This window comes from Telmatherina bonti (assembly GCF_933228915.1).
Source record: "Telmatherina bonti genome assembly, chromosome: 17".
In the NCBI taxonomy this organism is placed as follows: domain Eukaryota; kingdom Metazoa; phylum Chordata; class Actinopteri; order Atheriniformes; family Telmatherinidae; genus Telmatherina; species Telmatherina bonti.
Genome location: NC_136615.1, coordinates 36025694 through 36041708, shown reverse-complemented (window position 1 = coordinate 36041708; position 16015 = coordinate 36025694). Strand labels below are relative to the sequence as shown.

Sequence of the window (16015 nt, the reverse complement as noted above, 5' to 3'; positions counted from 1 at the left end):
ATTTTGGAGGCATCTGTTGTATTTGCATGTTTCTGTGGTGAATCTGAGTGAAGCAAACGCTTGTGTCTTTAGTAAAGGAATAAATCATGGAAAAATAACTGGTTTTCCCTACAAATGTCCACAATATGCTCATACGGTCGTTTTCCAAGACAGCCGATTGGTCAGGAAGCAGCGTTTTTACACACAACCGCTATACCAGAACATAACCTGCTGCGTTAGCAGTCCAGCCTCCGTTACCACGGTGATTTAGCCTGGTAAGAAGGGAGCCAGCGTCGTGAGGAAAACAACCCAGTTACCTCGATAGGACTGAACTGATCCCATGCTAGCCAGGTAAGGATCCAGTCCACCAGTACCAGAACCAGGGATGATACTTTGATATCAGTCGGTCAAATTTGATACATTTTTTTAGGATGTAGATACCACTCCACTGATAAAAAGAAGCCGTTTGTTTCATTTTTAGGTAATAAAGTTGCATATGAAGGCCAGAAAGTGTTTTCCGTCTGTGTCCCATGACTTTGGCAGCCCGTTAGGTCTCGTGATGACGATGCGTCTTTGTCTCCTTATTTTGCTGCATATTTTTGTATGTTAATGAGATTATTACTCTCCTAAAAGAGGCTTTAAAGTGCACATTACATTTGTATTATTTTCTACAGTCATTTAGCAGACTTTTTTCTCCAAGGTGACTTACATCTGAGAGTGAGAACAACACAAGCAAGAAACCAAACAAGGGCAACATCATAGATGATAGATTATATAAAGAGTAAACAAGCATCAGCCTGTGTCCTGTAGAAACACACCACCACCTAGTGGATGGATGGAGAGGGTGTGTGGGAGTGTTCTAGAAACACACACACACACACCTCCGGGGTTTATAGCAGGATTTAGCTGTGTGTGTGTGTGTGTTTGCATGACTCCAGGTAAACGTGCATCTCTGTGAGACTCTCTGCATTCAGTGGTTCTCTTTATTCTGCCCGTCAGCCACATCATGCGCAGCCTCTCACTCACCGTCCATAACCTCCACAGCCCTCCATTCTCACCAGCTGCATCAGAAATCCGTCATGGATGCATCCTCCACACCCAGCTGTGTGGCTGCACAGGATCTGCAGTGGTCAGCAGCTGCTGGCGATGTCTGGCCCACCAGATCTATGATGAAAACTTATTGTAGGAGTCATTTCTCAGTGCACAGACTGCTGTTTGCAGCATTGTGTTAAAGGAACAGGGTGACCCTTTAAGAATGGTGAAGCTAGAGAGAGAGAGAGCACATCAGCTGGCTCTGGAGCAAATGGAGGTTAGCTGTGACAAACTGGTTAGTGGTGGAAGCTTCAAGCTTCAGCTGTAAAACAACACAGCTCTTCTAGTTCCAGTCGTCTGCGTCTGCGTTGCTGGGCTACATGAAGAAGCTTTACCCCAAAGCTAATTACAGCTTTAAATATTTATCACATTTAATGGACTTTTAAACATTTACAGTTTTATTCAAGTTCATTTATTGATTACACTTTTTTTTTCCTATTTCATATATTGTGTTATTAAATTTAATGTGTGTACAGTAGTTATCCATTCAATTCTCTCTCTCTCTCTCTCTCTCTATATATATATATATATATATAATTAATAATATATACATTTTCCTTAATTATTACTTTTCATTCATTTCATGTTGTTGGACAGCTCTCTGGGGGCTGGAGTCTGTCCCACCCTGTTGCAGGGGGTCCGTCCTACTGGACGGGCTGCTGGTCCATCACAAGACAAACTGAAACAACCAGTCAGTTCAGGGAGAATCCAGAGAGACTGATGTGAAGAAGCCGGAGAGAATCCACGCCTACACAGGAGAAACATGCAAACTCCACACAGAAAGACCACTGTCTGAACTTCCCCCGGGCTCAAACCAGCGACCTTCTTGCTGTGAGGAGATGCTGCTATTCACCACCCTGCATACCATGCAGCTCCATTGTACTTACATTTAATAACATTTAATTTACATTAACTTTTTTTATTTTTTTATTTCTAAGTCATTTTATTTTACACACAATTTAAACATTGATTTTATTTATTATTTATGATGTTTAATTTCTTTTATTACATTTTATTTATGTAATAAATTAGTTGTAACTCCCACGTGACAGGAGCAGCCTTTGACTGGCTGGCCATGGCTTTGTTACCTGAACCTCCAGCCACTCCTGCTCATCCTGCATGACTCAGCCGAATGAATTTCCTTTCCTCGCGGACGTTTTTAATGAATATTAATGAGCTTGTGTAAGTGGGCGGAGCCTAGGAGGCTCTCCAGGTAATGACAACCTCCTCCCTGTCAACAACTGTCACATGATTCCTGTTACGAGTCTCTGCCTCAGTTTATCAACAGAAAACAGGCCGACCGGAAGGGACTTCACCTTACATTACAAAATAAAACTTTTTATACTCACAAAACACAATAAAGTTCGTTTTTCTCCAGAAGTTTTTCCTCCTTTTCAACAAGTGTTTGTAAGTTTTACTGGATAATTGTTGGATGTAGGGATGAAAATGTTATTTTTGTCTGTAGTGTCTTCAGGTCTTTTCTCATCAGTTTGGTTCTAGTGTTGAACCACACACACACCGTGTGTATAAACCACACACACACACCGTGTATGAACCATAGACAGGACTTGTCAACCTGTTTTCTGGCTAATTCAGTTCAGATTTGTTACGCCTTCATCCAATGTAAAAACCAATGATGGGAATAACACCGTTAAAATGAACAAAGTTATTTTTTCTGTAATTTTTCCTGTCATTAACTTCTGTTCCAATGTTTTAACACCTTTACTGCCAGTCAGATACGGAGTAGGCTATGATTAATAATCTCTTTTTCTCAACTGGGGCTTAAAACAACCAAATGCTTAACATTTCTTTTCCTTCACTGAGTTTAAAAAAAAAACCTTGTGAGAAATGTTCATTATGTCAGAAATGGAGTTTTTCTGGGATGGTTGAAAAATATTCTGACCTCACAAAGAAAGAGATGAAAACTCAACATCTAGACAGAGAAACTTTATATTCCATGTTTTCTGTTGTATTTAAGGTATACAGACCTTTTTTCTTATTGGCTGGATTTTAATCAGAATTTCTGACTGTAAATTTACAGTTTGAACTTGAGCAATTACATTTTTCTATTCAAACTTCAGTTTTGGACTCTTGACATTGAAACAGTGAAAAATAGCAACGAGAACAAATGACTAGACTTCTGGACAGTTTATTATACAAACATTCATGAAAATAATTTCATTTCATAAAACTTTGCGGTTTGAAACTCAGAAGCTTATAAATCTGTGGAAACAGATTTACTTCTGCTTACTTTGGGAGGACATAAATAATGACTTTAGAAGGAGAAGAAAAGCTGATGTCCAGAGGAAGCCTTCTCAGGCTTTTATTGTGACAGGGTGCTGGCTTGTCATCCGATGAATGTCCTCTGGTTTGACGTCCGTGGAGTGGGCTTACATCACGCCGGGAGTCGGTGTTTGTGCCGGGGAGCATGCAGCAACATCTCCTCTGGGCTCCGGCGGTCCAGCGTCTCCTCCCGTCGCTTCCAGCCGCAGACATGTCGCTGTCTCTGGGCTGGCTGTCCGCCCTGGCGGCGGGGCTCTTCTCCGCCTGGGTTCTGCAGAAACTCTGCTTCCCGTACTTCTGGAGGGACCTGCTCTTCCTGCTGAAGGTGATCCGCTACGGAGTGAGGCTGGAACTCTTCAAAGTGACATCCCGGGTGCGCACGGTTCTGGACCGGTTCGTGGAGCAGGCGCAGCGCATCCCGGACAAGCCGTTCGTCATCTATGAAGGAACCGTCCACACCTACCGGGACGTGGAGCGGCGCAGCAACAGGCTGGCCCACGTCTTACTCAGCAAAGTGGGCTTAAAGAAGGGAGACTGTGTTGCCTTGCTCATGAGCAACGAGCCCGACTTCCTCTGCGTCTGGTTCGGCTTGGTGAAGGTCGGCTGTTCGGTGGCTTTCCTCAACACCAACATCAGGTCCAGATCCCTGCTGCACTGTTTCCACTGCTGCGGAGCCAAAACGGTCATCGTGGGTTCAGGTAAAGACTTCCTGATCCAGTCACGTTTAATAAGCTGCTGTTCTTATGCTGGGATGGCTGAAATATTATAAACCAAAGGATTTTTACACAAAATGATGCTTTAATAATGAAATCAGAGGATTAATATCTAGTTAACTGACTGACCGACTGACTGACTGACTGACTAACTAACTAACTAACTGACTGACTGACTGACTGACTTTAAACCAAGTTCTGCAGAGATCATCAGCTGTTACTTCTGGATGTAATTGTGTTTATTAGGCTGCAACGCTTTTTTCCCGATTCGATTTAATTCCGATTTCTTTCGGCGCTGATTTGATTTAAATTGCGATTTTCACAATCCTTTAATATTGCTGATTTTTGTAGATTAAAAACCAAGAAAATGTATAAAACCTTATTTTGCTCATCATTTTTCTTGATTTCAATGAGGAAAAAACAACCCAGCAGCCAGATCATCATTCTGCTGCTATAACGCCCAAGAGGACGAGTAAAAAGATCAATAAAAACAATAAAAATGACAAAAAATTTGATCATGGATCATTTTTATTTATTTGGAAAAAAAATTGATTGTTTTTTTTTTAAACAAAAAAATATTTTAAAATTGTCAAGCAAAAAAAAAAAAATCCAGATTTTCGATTTGTTTATTCAATTTTCCCAACCTGAGTGTTTATTATTCAGTGGGACAAAGAGGTAAAGATGATAAATGAATAATATAGTTTAAAGTGTCTCCTTTTCTGTCCAGAACAACAATTATGAACAAAGTAAATTCTCTGTGAAATGGCAATAAACCAGAACACAGTGATTTCCCAGGATCATCAGGTCTTATTTTATTCCCAGTAAAAGATATGCAGGCTGATAACAAGCTGGATGCTCCCTCTCCTCTTTAGTCTGCAGGACACGCCGTCCCAGTTAAACCAGTCCTGTTACTGACCTGTTCCCAGTGAAACCAGTCATGTTACGGACCTGTTCCCAGTGAAACCAGTCATGTTACTGACCTGTTCCCAGTTAAACCAGTCATGTTACTGACCTGTTCCCAGTTAAACCAGTCATGTTACTGGCCTGTTCCCAGTTAAACCAGTCATGTTACTGACCTGTTCCCAGTTAAACCAGTCATGTTACTGACCTGTTCCCAGTTAAACCAGCCATGTTACGGACCTGTTCCCAGTTAAACCAGTCATGTTACAGACCTGTTCCCAGTTAAACCAGTCATGTTACTGACCTGTTCCCAGTGAAACCAGTCATGTTACCGACCTGTTCCCAGTTAAACCAGTCATGTTACCGGCCTGTTCCCAGTTAAACCAGTCATGTTACCGGCCTGTTCCCAGTGAAACCAGTCATGTTACCGACCTGTTCGCAGTGAAACCAGTCATGTTACCGACCTGTTCCCAGTTAAACCAGTCATGTTACCGACCTGTTCCCAGTTAAACCAGTCATGTTACCGACCTGTTCCCAGTTAAACCAGTCATGTTACCGGCCTGTTCCCAGTTAAACCAGTCATGTTACCGACCTGTTCCCAGTTAAACCAGTCATGTTACCGACCTGTTTGCAGTTAAACCAGTCATGTTACCGACCTGTTCCCAGTTAAACCAGTCATGTTACCGACCTGTTCCCAGTTAAACCAGTCATGTTACTGACCTGTTCCCAGTGAAACCAGTCATGTTACGGACCTGTTCCCAGTGAAACCAGTCATGTTACTGACCTGTTCCCAGTTAAACCAGTCATGTTACTGACCTGTTCCCAGTTAAACCAGTCATGTTACTGACCTGTTCCCAGTTAAACCAGTCATGTTACCGACCTGTTGCCAGTTAAACCAGTCATGTTACTGACCTGTTCCCAGTTAAACCAGTCATGTTACCGACCTGTTCCCAGTTAAACCAGTCATGGTACTGACCTGTTCCCAGTTAAACCAGTCATGTTACAGACCTGTTCCCAGTTAAACCAGTCATGTTACTGACCTGTTCCCAGTTAAACCAGTCATGTTACTGACCTGTTCCCAGTTAAACCAGTCATGTTACTGACCTGTTCCCAGTTAAACCAGTCATGTTACTGACCTGTTCCCAGTGAAACCAGTCACGTTACTGACCTGTTCCCAGTGAAACCAGTCACGTTACTGACCTGTTCCCAGTTAAACCAGTCATGTTACCGACCTGTTCCCAGTTAAACCAGTCATGTTACCGACCTGTTCCCAGTTAAACCAGTCATGTTACCGGCCTGTTCCCAGTTAAACCAGTCATGTTACCGACCTGTTCCCAGTTAAACCAGTCATGTTACCGACCTGTTCGCAGTGAAACCAGTCATGTTACCGACCTGTTCCCAGTTAAACCAGTCATGTTACCGACCTGTTCCCAGTTAAACCAGTCATGTTACCGACCTGTTCCCAGTTAAACCAGTCATGTTAATGACCTGTTCCCAGTTAAACCAGTCATGTTTCTGACCTGTTCCCAGTTAAACCAGTCATGTTACTGACCTGTTCCCAGTTAAACCAGTCATGTTACCGACCTGTTCCCAGTTAAACCAGTCATGGTACTGACCTGTTCCCAGTTAAACCAGTCATGTTACCGACCTGTTCCCAGTTAAACCAGTCATGTTACCGACCTGTTCCCAGTTAAACCAGTCATATTACTGACCTGTTCCCAGTTAAACCAGTCATGTTACTGACCTGTTCCCAGTTAAACCAGTCATCGTACTGACCTGTTCCCAGTTAAACCAGTCATCGTACTGACCTGTTCCCAGTTAAACCAGTCATCGTACTGACCTGTTCCCAGTGAAACCAGTCATGTTACCGACCTGTTCCCAGTTAAACCAGTCATGTTACAGAGCGGTTCCCAGTTAAACCAGTCATGTTACTGACCTGTTCCCAGTGAAACCAGTCACGTTACTGACCTGTTCCCAGTTAAACCAGTCATGTTTCTGACCTGTTCCCAGTTAAACCAGTCATATTACTGACCTGTTCCCAGTTAAACCAGTCATGTTACTGACCTGTTCCCAGTGAAACCAGTCATGTTACTGATCTGTTCCCAGTTAAACCAGTCTTGTTACTGATCTGTTCCCAGTTAAACCAGTCATGTTACTGACCTGTTCCCAGTGAAACCAGTCATGTTACTGACCTGTTCCCAGTGAAACCAGTCATGTTACTGATCTGTTCCCAGTTAAACCAGTCATGTTACCGACCTGTTCCCAGTGAAACCAGTCATGTTACTGACCTGTTCCCAGTTAAACCAGTCATGTTACTGACCTGTTCCCAGTTAAACCAGTCATGTTACTGACCTTTTCCCAGTTAAACCAGTCATGTTACTGACCTGTTCCCAGTTAAACCAGTCATGTTACTGACCTGTTCCCAGTTAAACCAGTCATGTTACTGACCTGTTCCCAGTTAAACCAGCCATGTTACGGACCTGTTCCCAGTTAAACCAGTCATGTTACCGACCTGTTCCCAGTTAAACCCGTCATGTTACTGACCTGTTCCCAGTTAAACCAGTCATGTTACTGACCTGTTCCCAGTTAAACCAGTCATGTTACAGACCTGTTCCCAGTTAAACCAGTCATGTTACTGACCTGTTCCCAGTTAAACCAGTCATGTTACTGACCTGTTCCCAGTTAAACCAGTCATGTTACCGACCTGTTCCCAGTTAAACCAGTCATGTTACCGGCCTGTTCCCAGTTAAACCAGTCATGTTACTGACCTGTTCCCAGTTAAACCAGTAATGTTACTGACCTGTTCCCAGTTAAACCAGTCATGTTACTGACCTGTTCCCAGTTAAACCAGTCATGTTACTGACCTGTTCCCAGTTAAACCAGTCATGTTACTGACCTGTTCCCAGTTAAACCAGTCATGTTACTGACCTGTTCCCAGTTAAACCAGTCATGTTACCGACCTGTTCCCAGTTAAACCAGTCATGTTACAGACCTGTTCCCAGTTAAACCAGTCATGTTACCGACCTGTTCCCAGTTAAACCAGTCATGTTACCGACCTGTTCCCAGTTAAACCAGTCATGTTACCGACCTGTTCCCAGTTAAACCAGTCATGTTTCTGACCTGTTCCCAGTTAAACCAGTCATGTTACAGACCTGTTCCCAGTTAAACCAGTCATGTTACTGACCTGTTCCCAGTTAAACCAGTCATGTTACCGACCTGTTCCCAGTTAAACCAGTCATGTTACTGACCTGTTCCCAGTTAAACCAGTCATGTTACTGACCTGTTCCCAGTTAAACCAGTCATGTTACAGACCTGTTCGCAGTGAAACCAGTCATGTTACTGACCTGTTCCCAGTTAAACCAGTCATGTTACTGACCTGTTCCCAGTTAAACCAGTCATGTTACCGACCTGTTCCCAGTTAAACCAGTCATGTTACTGACCTGTTCCCAGTTAAACCAGTCCTGTTACTGACCTGTTCCCAGTTAAACCAGTCATGTTACTGACCTGTTCCCAGTTAAACCAGTCACGTTACTGAACTGTTCCCAGTTAAACCAGTCATGTTACCGGCCTGTTCCCAGTGAAACCAGTCATGTTACCGACCTGTTCCCAGTTAAACCAGTCATGTTACCGACCTGTTCCCAGTTAAACCAGTCATGTTACCGACCTGTTCCCAGTGAAACCAGTCCTGTTACTGACCTGTTCCCAGTTAAACCAGTCATGTTACTGACCTGTTCCCAGTTAAACCAGTCATGTTTCTGACCTGTTCCCAGTTAAACCAGTCATGTTTCTGACCTGTTCCCAGTGAAACCAGTCACGTTACTGACCTGTTCCCAGTTAAACCAGTCATGTTACTGACCTGTTCCCAGTGAAACCAGTCACGTTACTGAACTGTTCCCAGTTAAACCAGTCACGTTACCGACCTGTTCCCAGTGAAACCAGTCATGTTACTGACCTGTTCCCAGTTAAACCAGTCATGTTACTGACCTGTTCCCAGTTAAACCGGTCATGTTACTGACCTGTTCCCAGTTAAACCAGTCATGTTACTGACCTGTTCCCAGTTAAACCAGTCATGTTACTTACCTGTTCCCAGTGAAACCAGTCACGTTACTGAACTGTTCCCAGTTAAACCAGTCATGTTACCGGCCTGTTCCCAGTTAAACCAGTCATGTTACCGACCTGTTCCCAGTTAAACCAGTCACGTTACTGACCTGTTCCCAGTTAAACCAGTCATGTTACCGGCCTGTTCCCAGTTAAACCAGTCATGTTACCGACCTGTTCCCAGTTAAACCAGTCATGTTACTGACCTGTTCCCAGTTAAACCAGTCATGTTACCGGCCTGTTCCCAGTGAAACCAGTCATGTTACCGACCTGTTCCCAGTTAAACCAGTCATGTTACTGACCTGTTCCCAGTTAAACCAGTCATGTTACCGACCTGTTCCCAGTTAAACCAGTCCTGTTACTGACCTGTTTCCAGTTAAACCAGTCATGTTACTGACCTGTTCCCAGTGAAACCAGTCATGTTACTGACCTGTTCCCAGTTAAACACGTCATGTTACTGACCTGTTCCCAGTTAAACCAGTCACGTTACTGACCTTTTCCCAGTGAAACCAGTCCTGTTACTTACCTGTTCCCAGTTAAACCAGTCATGTTACTGACCTGTTCCCAGTTAAACCAGTCATGTTACCGACCTGTTCCCAGTTAAACCAGTCACGTTACCGACCTGTTCCCAGTGAAACCAGTCACGTTACTGACCTGTTCCCAGTGAAACCAGTCATGTTACTGACCTGTTCCCAGTGAAACCAGTCATGTTACTGACCTGTTCCCAGTGAAACCAGTCATGTTACTGACCTGTTCCCAGTTAAACCAGTCATGTTACTGACCTGTTCCCAGTTAAACCAGTCATGTTACTGACCTGTTCCCAGTGAAACCAGTCACGTTACTGACCTGTTCCCAGTTAAACCAGTCACGTTACCGACCTGTTCCCAGTTAAACCAGTCACGTTACCGACCTGTTCCCAGTTAAACCAGTCACGTTACTGACCTGTTTCCAGTTAAACCAGTCACGTTACTGACCTGTTTCCAGTTAAACCAGTCCTGTTACTGACCTGTTCCCAGTTAAACCAGTCATGTTACCGACCTGTTCCCAGTTAAACCAGTCATGTTAATGACCTGTTCCCAGTTAAACCAGTCATGTTTCTGACCTGTTCCCAGTTAAACCAGTCATGTTACTGACCTGTTCCCAGTTAAACCAGTCATGTTACCGACCTGTTCCCAGTTAAACCAGTCATGGTACTGACCTGTTCCCAGTTAAACCAGTCATGTTACCGACCTGTTCCCAGTTAAACCAGTCATGTTACCGACCTGTTCCCAGTTAAACCAGTCATATTACTGACCTGTTCCCAGTTAAACCAGTCATGTTACTGACCTGTTCCCAGTTAAACCAGTCATCGTACTGACCTGTTCCCAGTTAAACCAGTCATCGTACTGACCTGTTCCCAGTTAAACCAGTCATCGTACTGACCTGTTCCCAGTGAAACCAGTCATGTTACCGACCTGTTCCCAGTTAAACCAGTCATGTTACAGAGCGGTTCCCAGTTAAACCAGTCATGTTACTGACCTGTTCCCAGTGAAACCAGTCACGTTACTGACCTGTTCCCAGTTAAACCAGTCATGTTTCTGACCTGTTCCCAGTTAAACCAGTCATATTACTGACCTGTTCCCAGTTAAACCAGTCATGTTACTGACCTGTTCCCAGTGAAACCAGTCATGTTACTGATCTGTTCCCAGTTAAACCAGTCTTGTTACTGATCTGTTCCCAGTTAAACCAGTCATGTTACTGACCTGTTCCCAGTGAAACCAGTCATGTTACTGACCTGTTCCCAGTGAAACCAGTCATGTTACTGATCTGTTCCCAGTTAAACCAGTCATGTTACCGACCTGTTCCCAGTGAAACCAGTCATGTTACTGACCTGTTCCCAGTTAAACCAGTCATGTTACTGACCTGTTCCCAGTTAAACCAGTCATGTTACTGACCTGTTCCCAGTTAAACCAGTCATGTTACTGACCTTTTCCCAGTTAAACCAGTCATGTTACTGACCTGTTCCCAGTTAAACCAGTCATGTTACTGACCTGTTCCCAGTTAAACCAGTCATGTTACTGACCTGTTCCCAGTTAAACCAGCCATGTTACGGACCTGTTCCCAGTTAAACCAGTCATGTTACCGACCTGTTCCCAGTTAAACCCGTCATGTTACTGACCTGTTCCCAGTTAAACCAGTCATGTTACTGACCTGTTCCCAGTTAAACCAGTCATGTTACAGACCTGTTCCCAGTTAAACCAGTCATGTTACTGACCTGTTCCCAGTTAAACCAGTCATGTTACTGACCTGTTCCCAGTTAAACCAGTCATGTTACCGACCTGTTCCCAGTTAAACCAGTCATGTTACCGGCCTGTTCCCAGTTAAACCAGTCATGTTACTGACCTGTTCCCAGTTAAACCAGTAATGTTACTGACCTGTTCCCAGTTAAACCAGTCATGTTACTGACCTGTTCCCAGTTAAACCAGTCATGTTACTGACCTGTTCCCAGTTAAACCAGTCATGTTACTGACCTGTTCCCAGTTAAACCAGTCATGTTACTGACCTGTTCCCAGTTAAACCAGTCATGTTACCGACCTGTTCCCAGTTAAACCAGTCATGTTACAGACCTGTTCCCAGTTAAACCAGTCATGTTACCGACCTGTTCCCAGTTAAACCAGTCATGTTACCGACCTGTTCCCAGTTAAACCAGTCATGTTACCGACCTGTTCCCAGTTAAACCAGTCATGTTTCTGACCTGTTCCCAGTTAAACCAGTCATGTTACAGACCTGTTCCCAGTTAAACCAGTCATGTTACTGACCTGTTCCCAGTTAAACCAGTCATGTTACCGACCTGTTCCCAGTTAAACCAGTCATGTTACTGACCTGTTCCCAGTTAAACCAGTCATGTTACTGACCTGTTCCCAGTTAAACCAGTCATGTTACAGACCTGTTCGCAGTGAAACCAGTCATGTTACTGACCTGTTCCCAGTTAAACCAGTCATGTTACTGACCTGTTCCCAGTTAAACCAGTCATGTTACCGACCTGTTCCCAGTTAAACCAGTCATGTTACTGACCTGTTCCCAGTTAAACCAGTCCTGTTACTGACCTGTTCCCAGTTAAACCAGTCATGTTACTGACCTGTTCCCAGTTAAACCAGTCACGTTACTGAACTGTTCCCAGTTAAACCAGTCATGTTACCGGCCTGTTCCCAGTGAAACCAGTCATGTTACCGACCTGTTCCCAGTTAAACCAGTCATGTTACCGACCTGTTCCCAGTTAAACCAGTCATGTTACCGACCTGTTCCCAGTGAAACCAGTCCTGTTACTGACCTGTTCCCAGTTAAACCAGTCATGTTACTGACCTGTTCCCAGTTAAACCAGTCATGTTTCTGACCTGTTCCCAGTTAAACCAGTCATGTTTCTGACCTGTTCCCAGTGAAACCAGTCACGTTACTGACCTGTTCCCAGTTAAACCAGTCATGTTACTGACCTGTTCCCAGTGAAACCAGTCACGTTACTGAACTGTTCCCAGTTAAACCAGTCACGTTACCGACCTGTTCCCAGTGAAACCAGTCATGTTACTGACCTGTTCCCAGTTAAACCAGTCATGTTACTGACCTGTTCCCAGTTAAACCGGTCATGTTACTGACCTGTTCCCAGTTAAACCAGTCATGTTACTGACCTGTTCCCAGTTAAACCAGTCATGTTACTTACCTGTTCCCAGTGAAACCAGTCACGTTACTGAACTGTTCCCAGTTAAACCAGTCATGTTACCGGCCTGTTCCCAGTTAAACCAGTCATGTTACCGACCTGTTCCCAGTTAAACCAGTCACGTTACTGACCTGTTCCCAGTTAAACCAGTCATGTTACCGGCCTGTTCCCAGTTAAACCAGTCATGTTACCGACCTGTTCCCAGTTAAACCAGTCATGTTACTGACCTGTTCCCAGTGAAACCAGTCATGTTACCGACCTGTTCCCAGTTAAACCAGTCATGTTACTGACCTGTTCCCAGTTAAACCAGTCATGTTACCGACCTGTTCCCAGTTAAACCAGTCCTGTTACTGACCTGTTTCCAGTTAAACCAGTCATGTTACTGACCTGTTCCCAGTGAAACCAGTCATGTTACTGACCTGTTCCCAGTTAAACACGTCATGTTACTGACCTGTTCCCAGTTAAACCAGTCACGTTACTGACCTTTTCCCAGTGAAACCAGTCCTGTTACTGACCTGTTCCCAGTTAAACCAGTCATGTTACTGACCTGTTCCCAGTTAAACCAGTCATGTTACCGACCTGTTCCCAGTTAAACCAGTCACGTTACCGACCTGTTCCCAGTGAAACCAGTCACGTTACTGACCTGTTCCCAGTGAAACCAGTCATGTTACTGACCTGTTCCCAGTGAAACCAGTCATGTTACTGACCTGTTCCCAGTGAAACCAGTCATGTTACTGACCTGTTCCCAGTTAAACCAGTCATGTTACTGACCTGTTCCCAGTTAAACCAGTCATGTTACTGACCTGTTCCCAGTGAAACCAGTCACGTTACTGACCTGTTCCCAGTTAAACCAGTCACGTTACCGACCTGTTCCCAGTTAAACCAGTCACGTTACCGACCTGTTCCCAGTTAAACCAGTCACGTTACTGACCTGTTTCCAGTTAAACCAGTCACGTTACTGACCTGTTTCCAGTTAAACCAGTCCTGTTACTGACCTGTTCCCAGTGAAACCAGTCATGTTACTGACCTGTTCCCAGTGAAACCAGTCATGTTACTGACCTGTTCCCAGTGAAACCAGTCATGTTACTGACCTGTTCCCAGTGAAACCAGTCATGTTACTGACCTGTTCCCAGTTAAACCAGTCATGTTACTGACCTGTTCCCAGTTAAACCAGTCATGTTACTGACCTGTTCCCAGTTAAACCAGTCATGTTACTGGCCTGGTTCCAGTTAAACCAGTCATGTTACTGGCCTGTTCCCAGTTAAACCAGTCATGTTACCGACCTGTTCCCAGTTAAACCAGTCATGCTACCGACCTGTTCCCTGTTAAACCAGTCATGTTACTGACCTGTTCCCAGTTAAACCAGTCCTGTTACCGACCTGTTCCCAGTTAAACCAGTCATGTTACCGACCTGTTCCCAGTTAAACCAGTCATGCTACCGACCTGTTCCCAGTTAAACCAGTCATGTTACCGGCCTGTTCCCAGTTAAACCAGTCATGTTACTGGCCTGTTCCCAGTTAAACCAGTCATGTTACTGACCTGTTCCTAGTTAAACCAGTCATGCTACTGACCTGTTCCCAGTTAAACCAGTCATGTTACCGGCCTGTTCCTAGTTAAACCAGTCATGCTACTGACCTGTTCCCAGTTAAACCAGTCATGTTACCGGCCTGTTTCCAGTTAAACCAGTCATGTTACTGACCTGTTCCCAGTTAAACCAGTCATGTTACTGACCTGTTCCCAGTTAAACCAGTCATGTTACTGACCTGTTCCCAGTTAAACCAGTCATGTTACTGACCTGTTCCCAGTTAAACCAGTCATGTTACGGACCTGTTCCCAGTTAAACCAGTCTGAGAGAAGACCATGGTCTTCGTCGACTGCTTGTTAGGGTTCATTATGAAAGCAAACCTCTGCAGAGGTCAGTCAGGTCGCCTCTGTTGCTACGGAAACGAGAAACATCAAGTTTCCAGTCAACAGATTCCTTCATCTGCTCTGAAAAGCGGGTCCAGTCTTCAGAGTGGAGATGGAGGGTAGAAATGTTTGCTTCACTCCGAGGCTCCTGCTGGTGCAGCTAATAGGACTCACCACGCTGCAGCCATGTGACAGGACGGCAGGCCGGGATCATTACAGCTGGACCAGGATGCAGGAAAGTCAGGAACTTTTCTTCTCCTGCTCAAGTTCTCTCTGTTTATGTAAGCAGCTCACGTGTCTTCCTGACACAGATGAGCATCAAACTACAGACCATCAGAGGCCAGAAGTGGTCGTTCACAGCAGCTGCAGGAAGTTTAAACACATTTTCCTCCAACTTACTGCAGGTATCGTTGCAAAGATCCGCAGACTTCTTATAAAGCTGCTCGATTATGACAAAAATTATAATCAGGATTATTTTGACTAAAACTGAGATCTCGATAATTTAACACAATTATCCAGTATTTATAAACAACGCTGCGCATTGTGGTGTTCTAGACTCCGTGTCGTGCATTATAACCATTTAATGGACGGTTCCGAGTTGTTTAAATCGCTTTTACCGCTTATATAGGAACTATTTTATGTTTTATACCAAACAACCGCTGTCAGGCTGCAGCGCGTTTCTCTCATTCACCTGTTAAAAGACGGCTGATCTGAACCAGCTGGTTAACGCGTTGCTATGGTAACGCCCCGTAACGGAGGGATATTACAGTGTTTAACTGGCCGAACTATGTATAGGAGAATAATGCAGCCAGTTGTCACTGACAATGGTATAAACTATGTTTCGGTGAACTTCCACAACCTACTGCAGTTATTCTACATTGACCTGCAGCCGGAGCCGACTGAGACTGGCCGCCTGGGAGTGCTTTAGGACGGGAGAGGCTCCCGCTGCTCCTTCCTTACAGTAACTGCAGAACAATATGTGCCTTCAAGTCAGTCGCCAAAACACCAGAAAAGTCTCTAATAACTCCAGTAAAAGCTGCTAGATTTGTCGCTTTTAACAAAAAAAGTCTCCAGATTTAGCGAGAAAGTCTCCAAGTTGGCAACAGTGTCTGAATGAAAGCAAAGCGGCTGTGGGAGGAGTTTACAGCACAGCGCTGCAACGCCAGAGACGCTCGATTAGCAGCTGAAGACAGCAGGAGAGGAAACTGCAGAGAGAAAAATAATCACACCCTTTTAGTTTTATGGTCGATGGAAACCCAGATCGTACTGAGATTAAAACCCCATTAATCGCCCAGTCCTACCTTCTTATGGACGCAGGTCTGAGGGTAAAAGAAGATGAAGCAGATGATGA

At 44.4% G+C, this 16015-nt stretch overlaps 1 protein-coding gene across 1 annotated transcript in view; it reads left to right on the top strand.

Moving 5' to 3' along the window:
• Window positions 1-3565: 3565 nt before the first annotated feature.
• slc27a6 (solute carrier family 27 member 6) overlaps window positions 3566-16015 on the top strand; it is a gene marked incomplete at its 5' end in the record, with an annotated part of 48153 nt that continues 35703 nt past the window's right edge. The window contains one exon of the mRNA XM_079257121.1: window positions 3566-4052. Coding sequence (XP_079113247.1) covers window positions 3566-4052 — 487 coding nt within the window. The remainder of the gene's footprint in view (window positions 4053-16015) is intronic.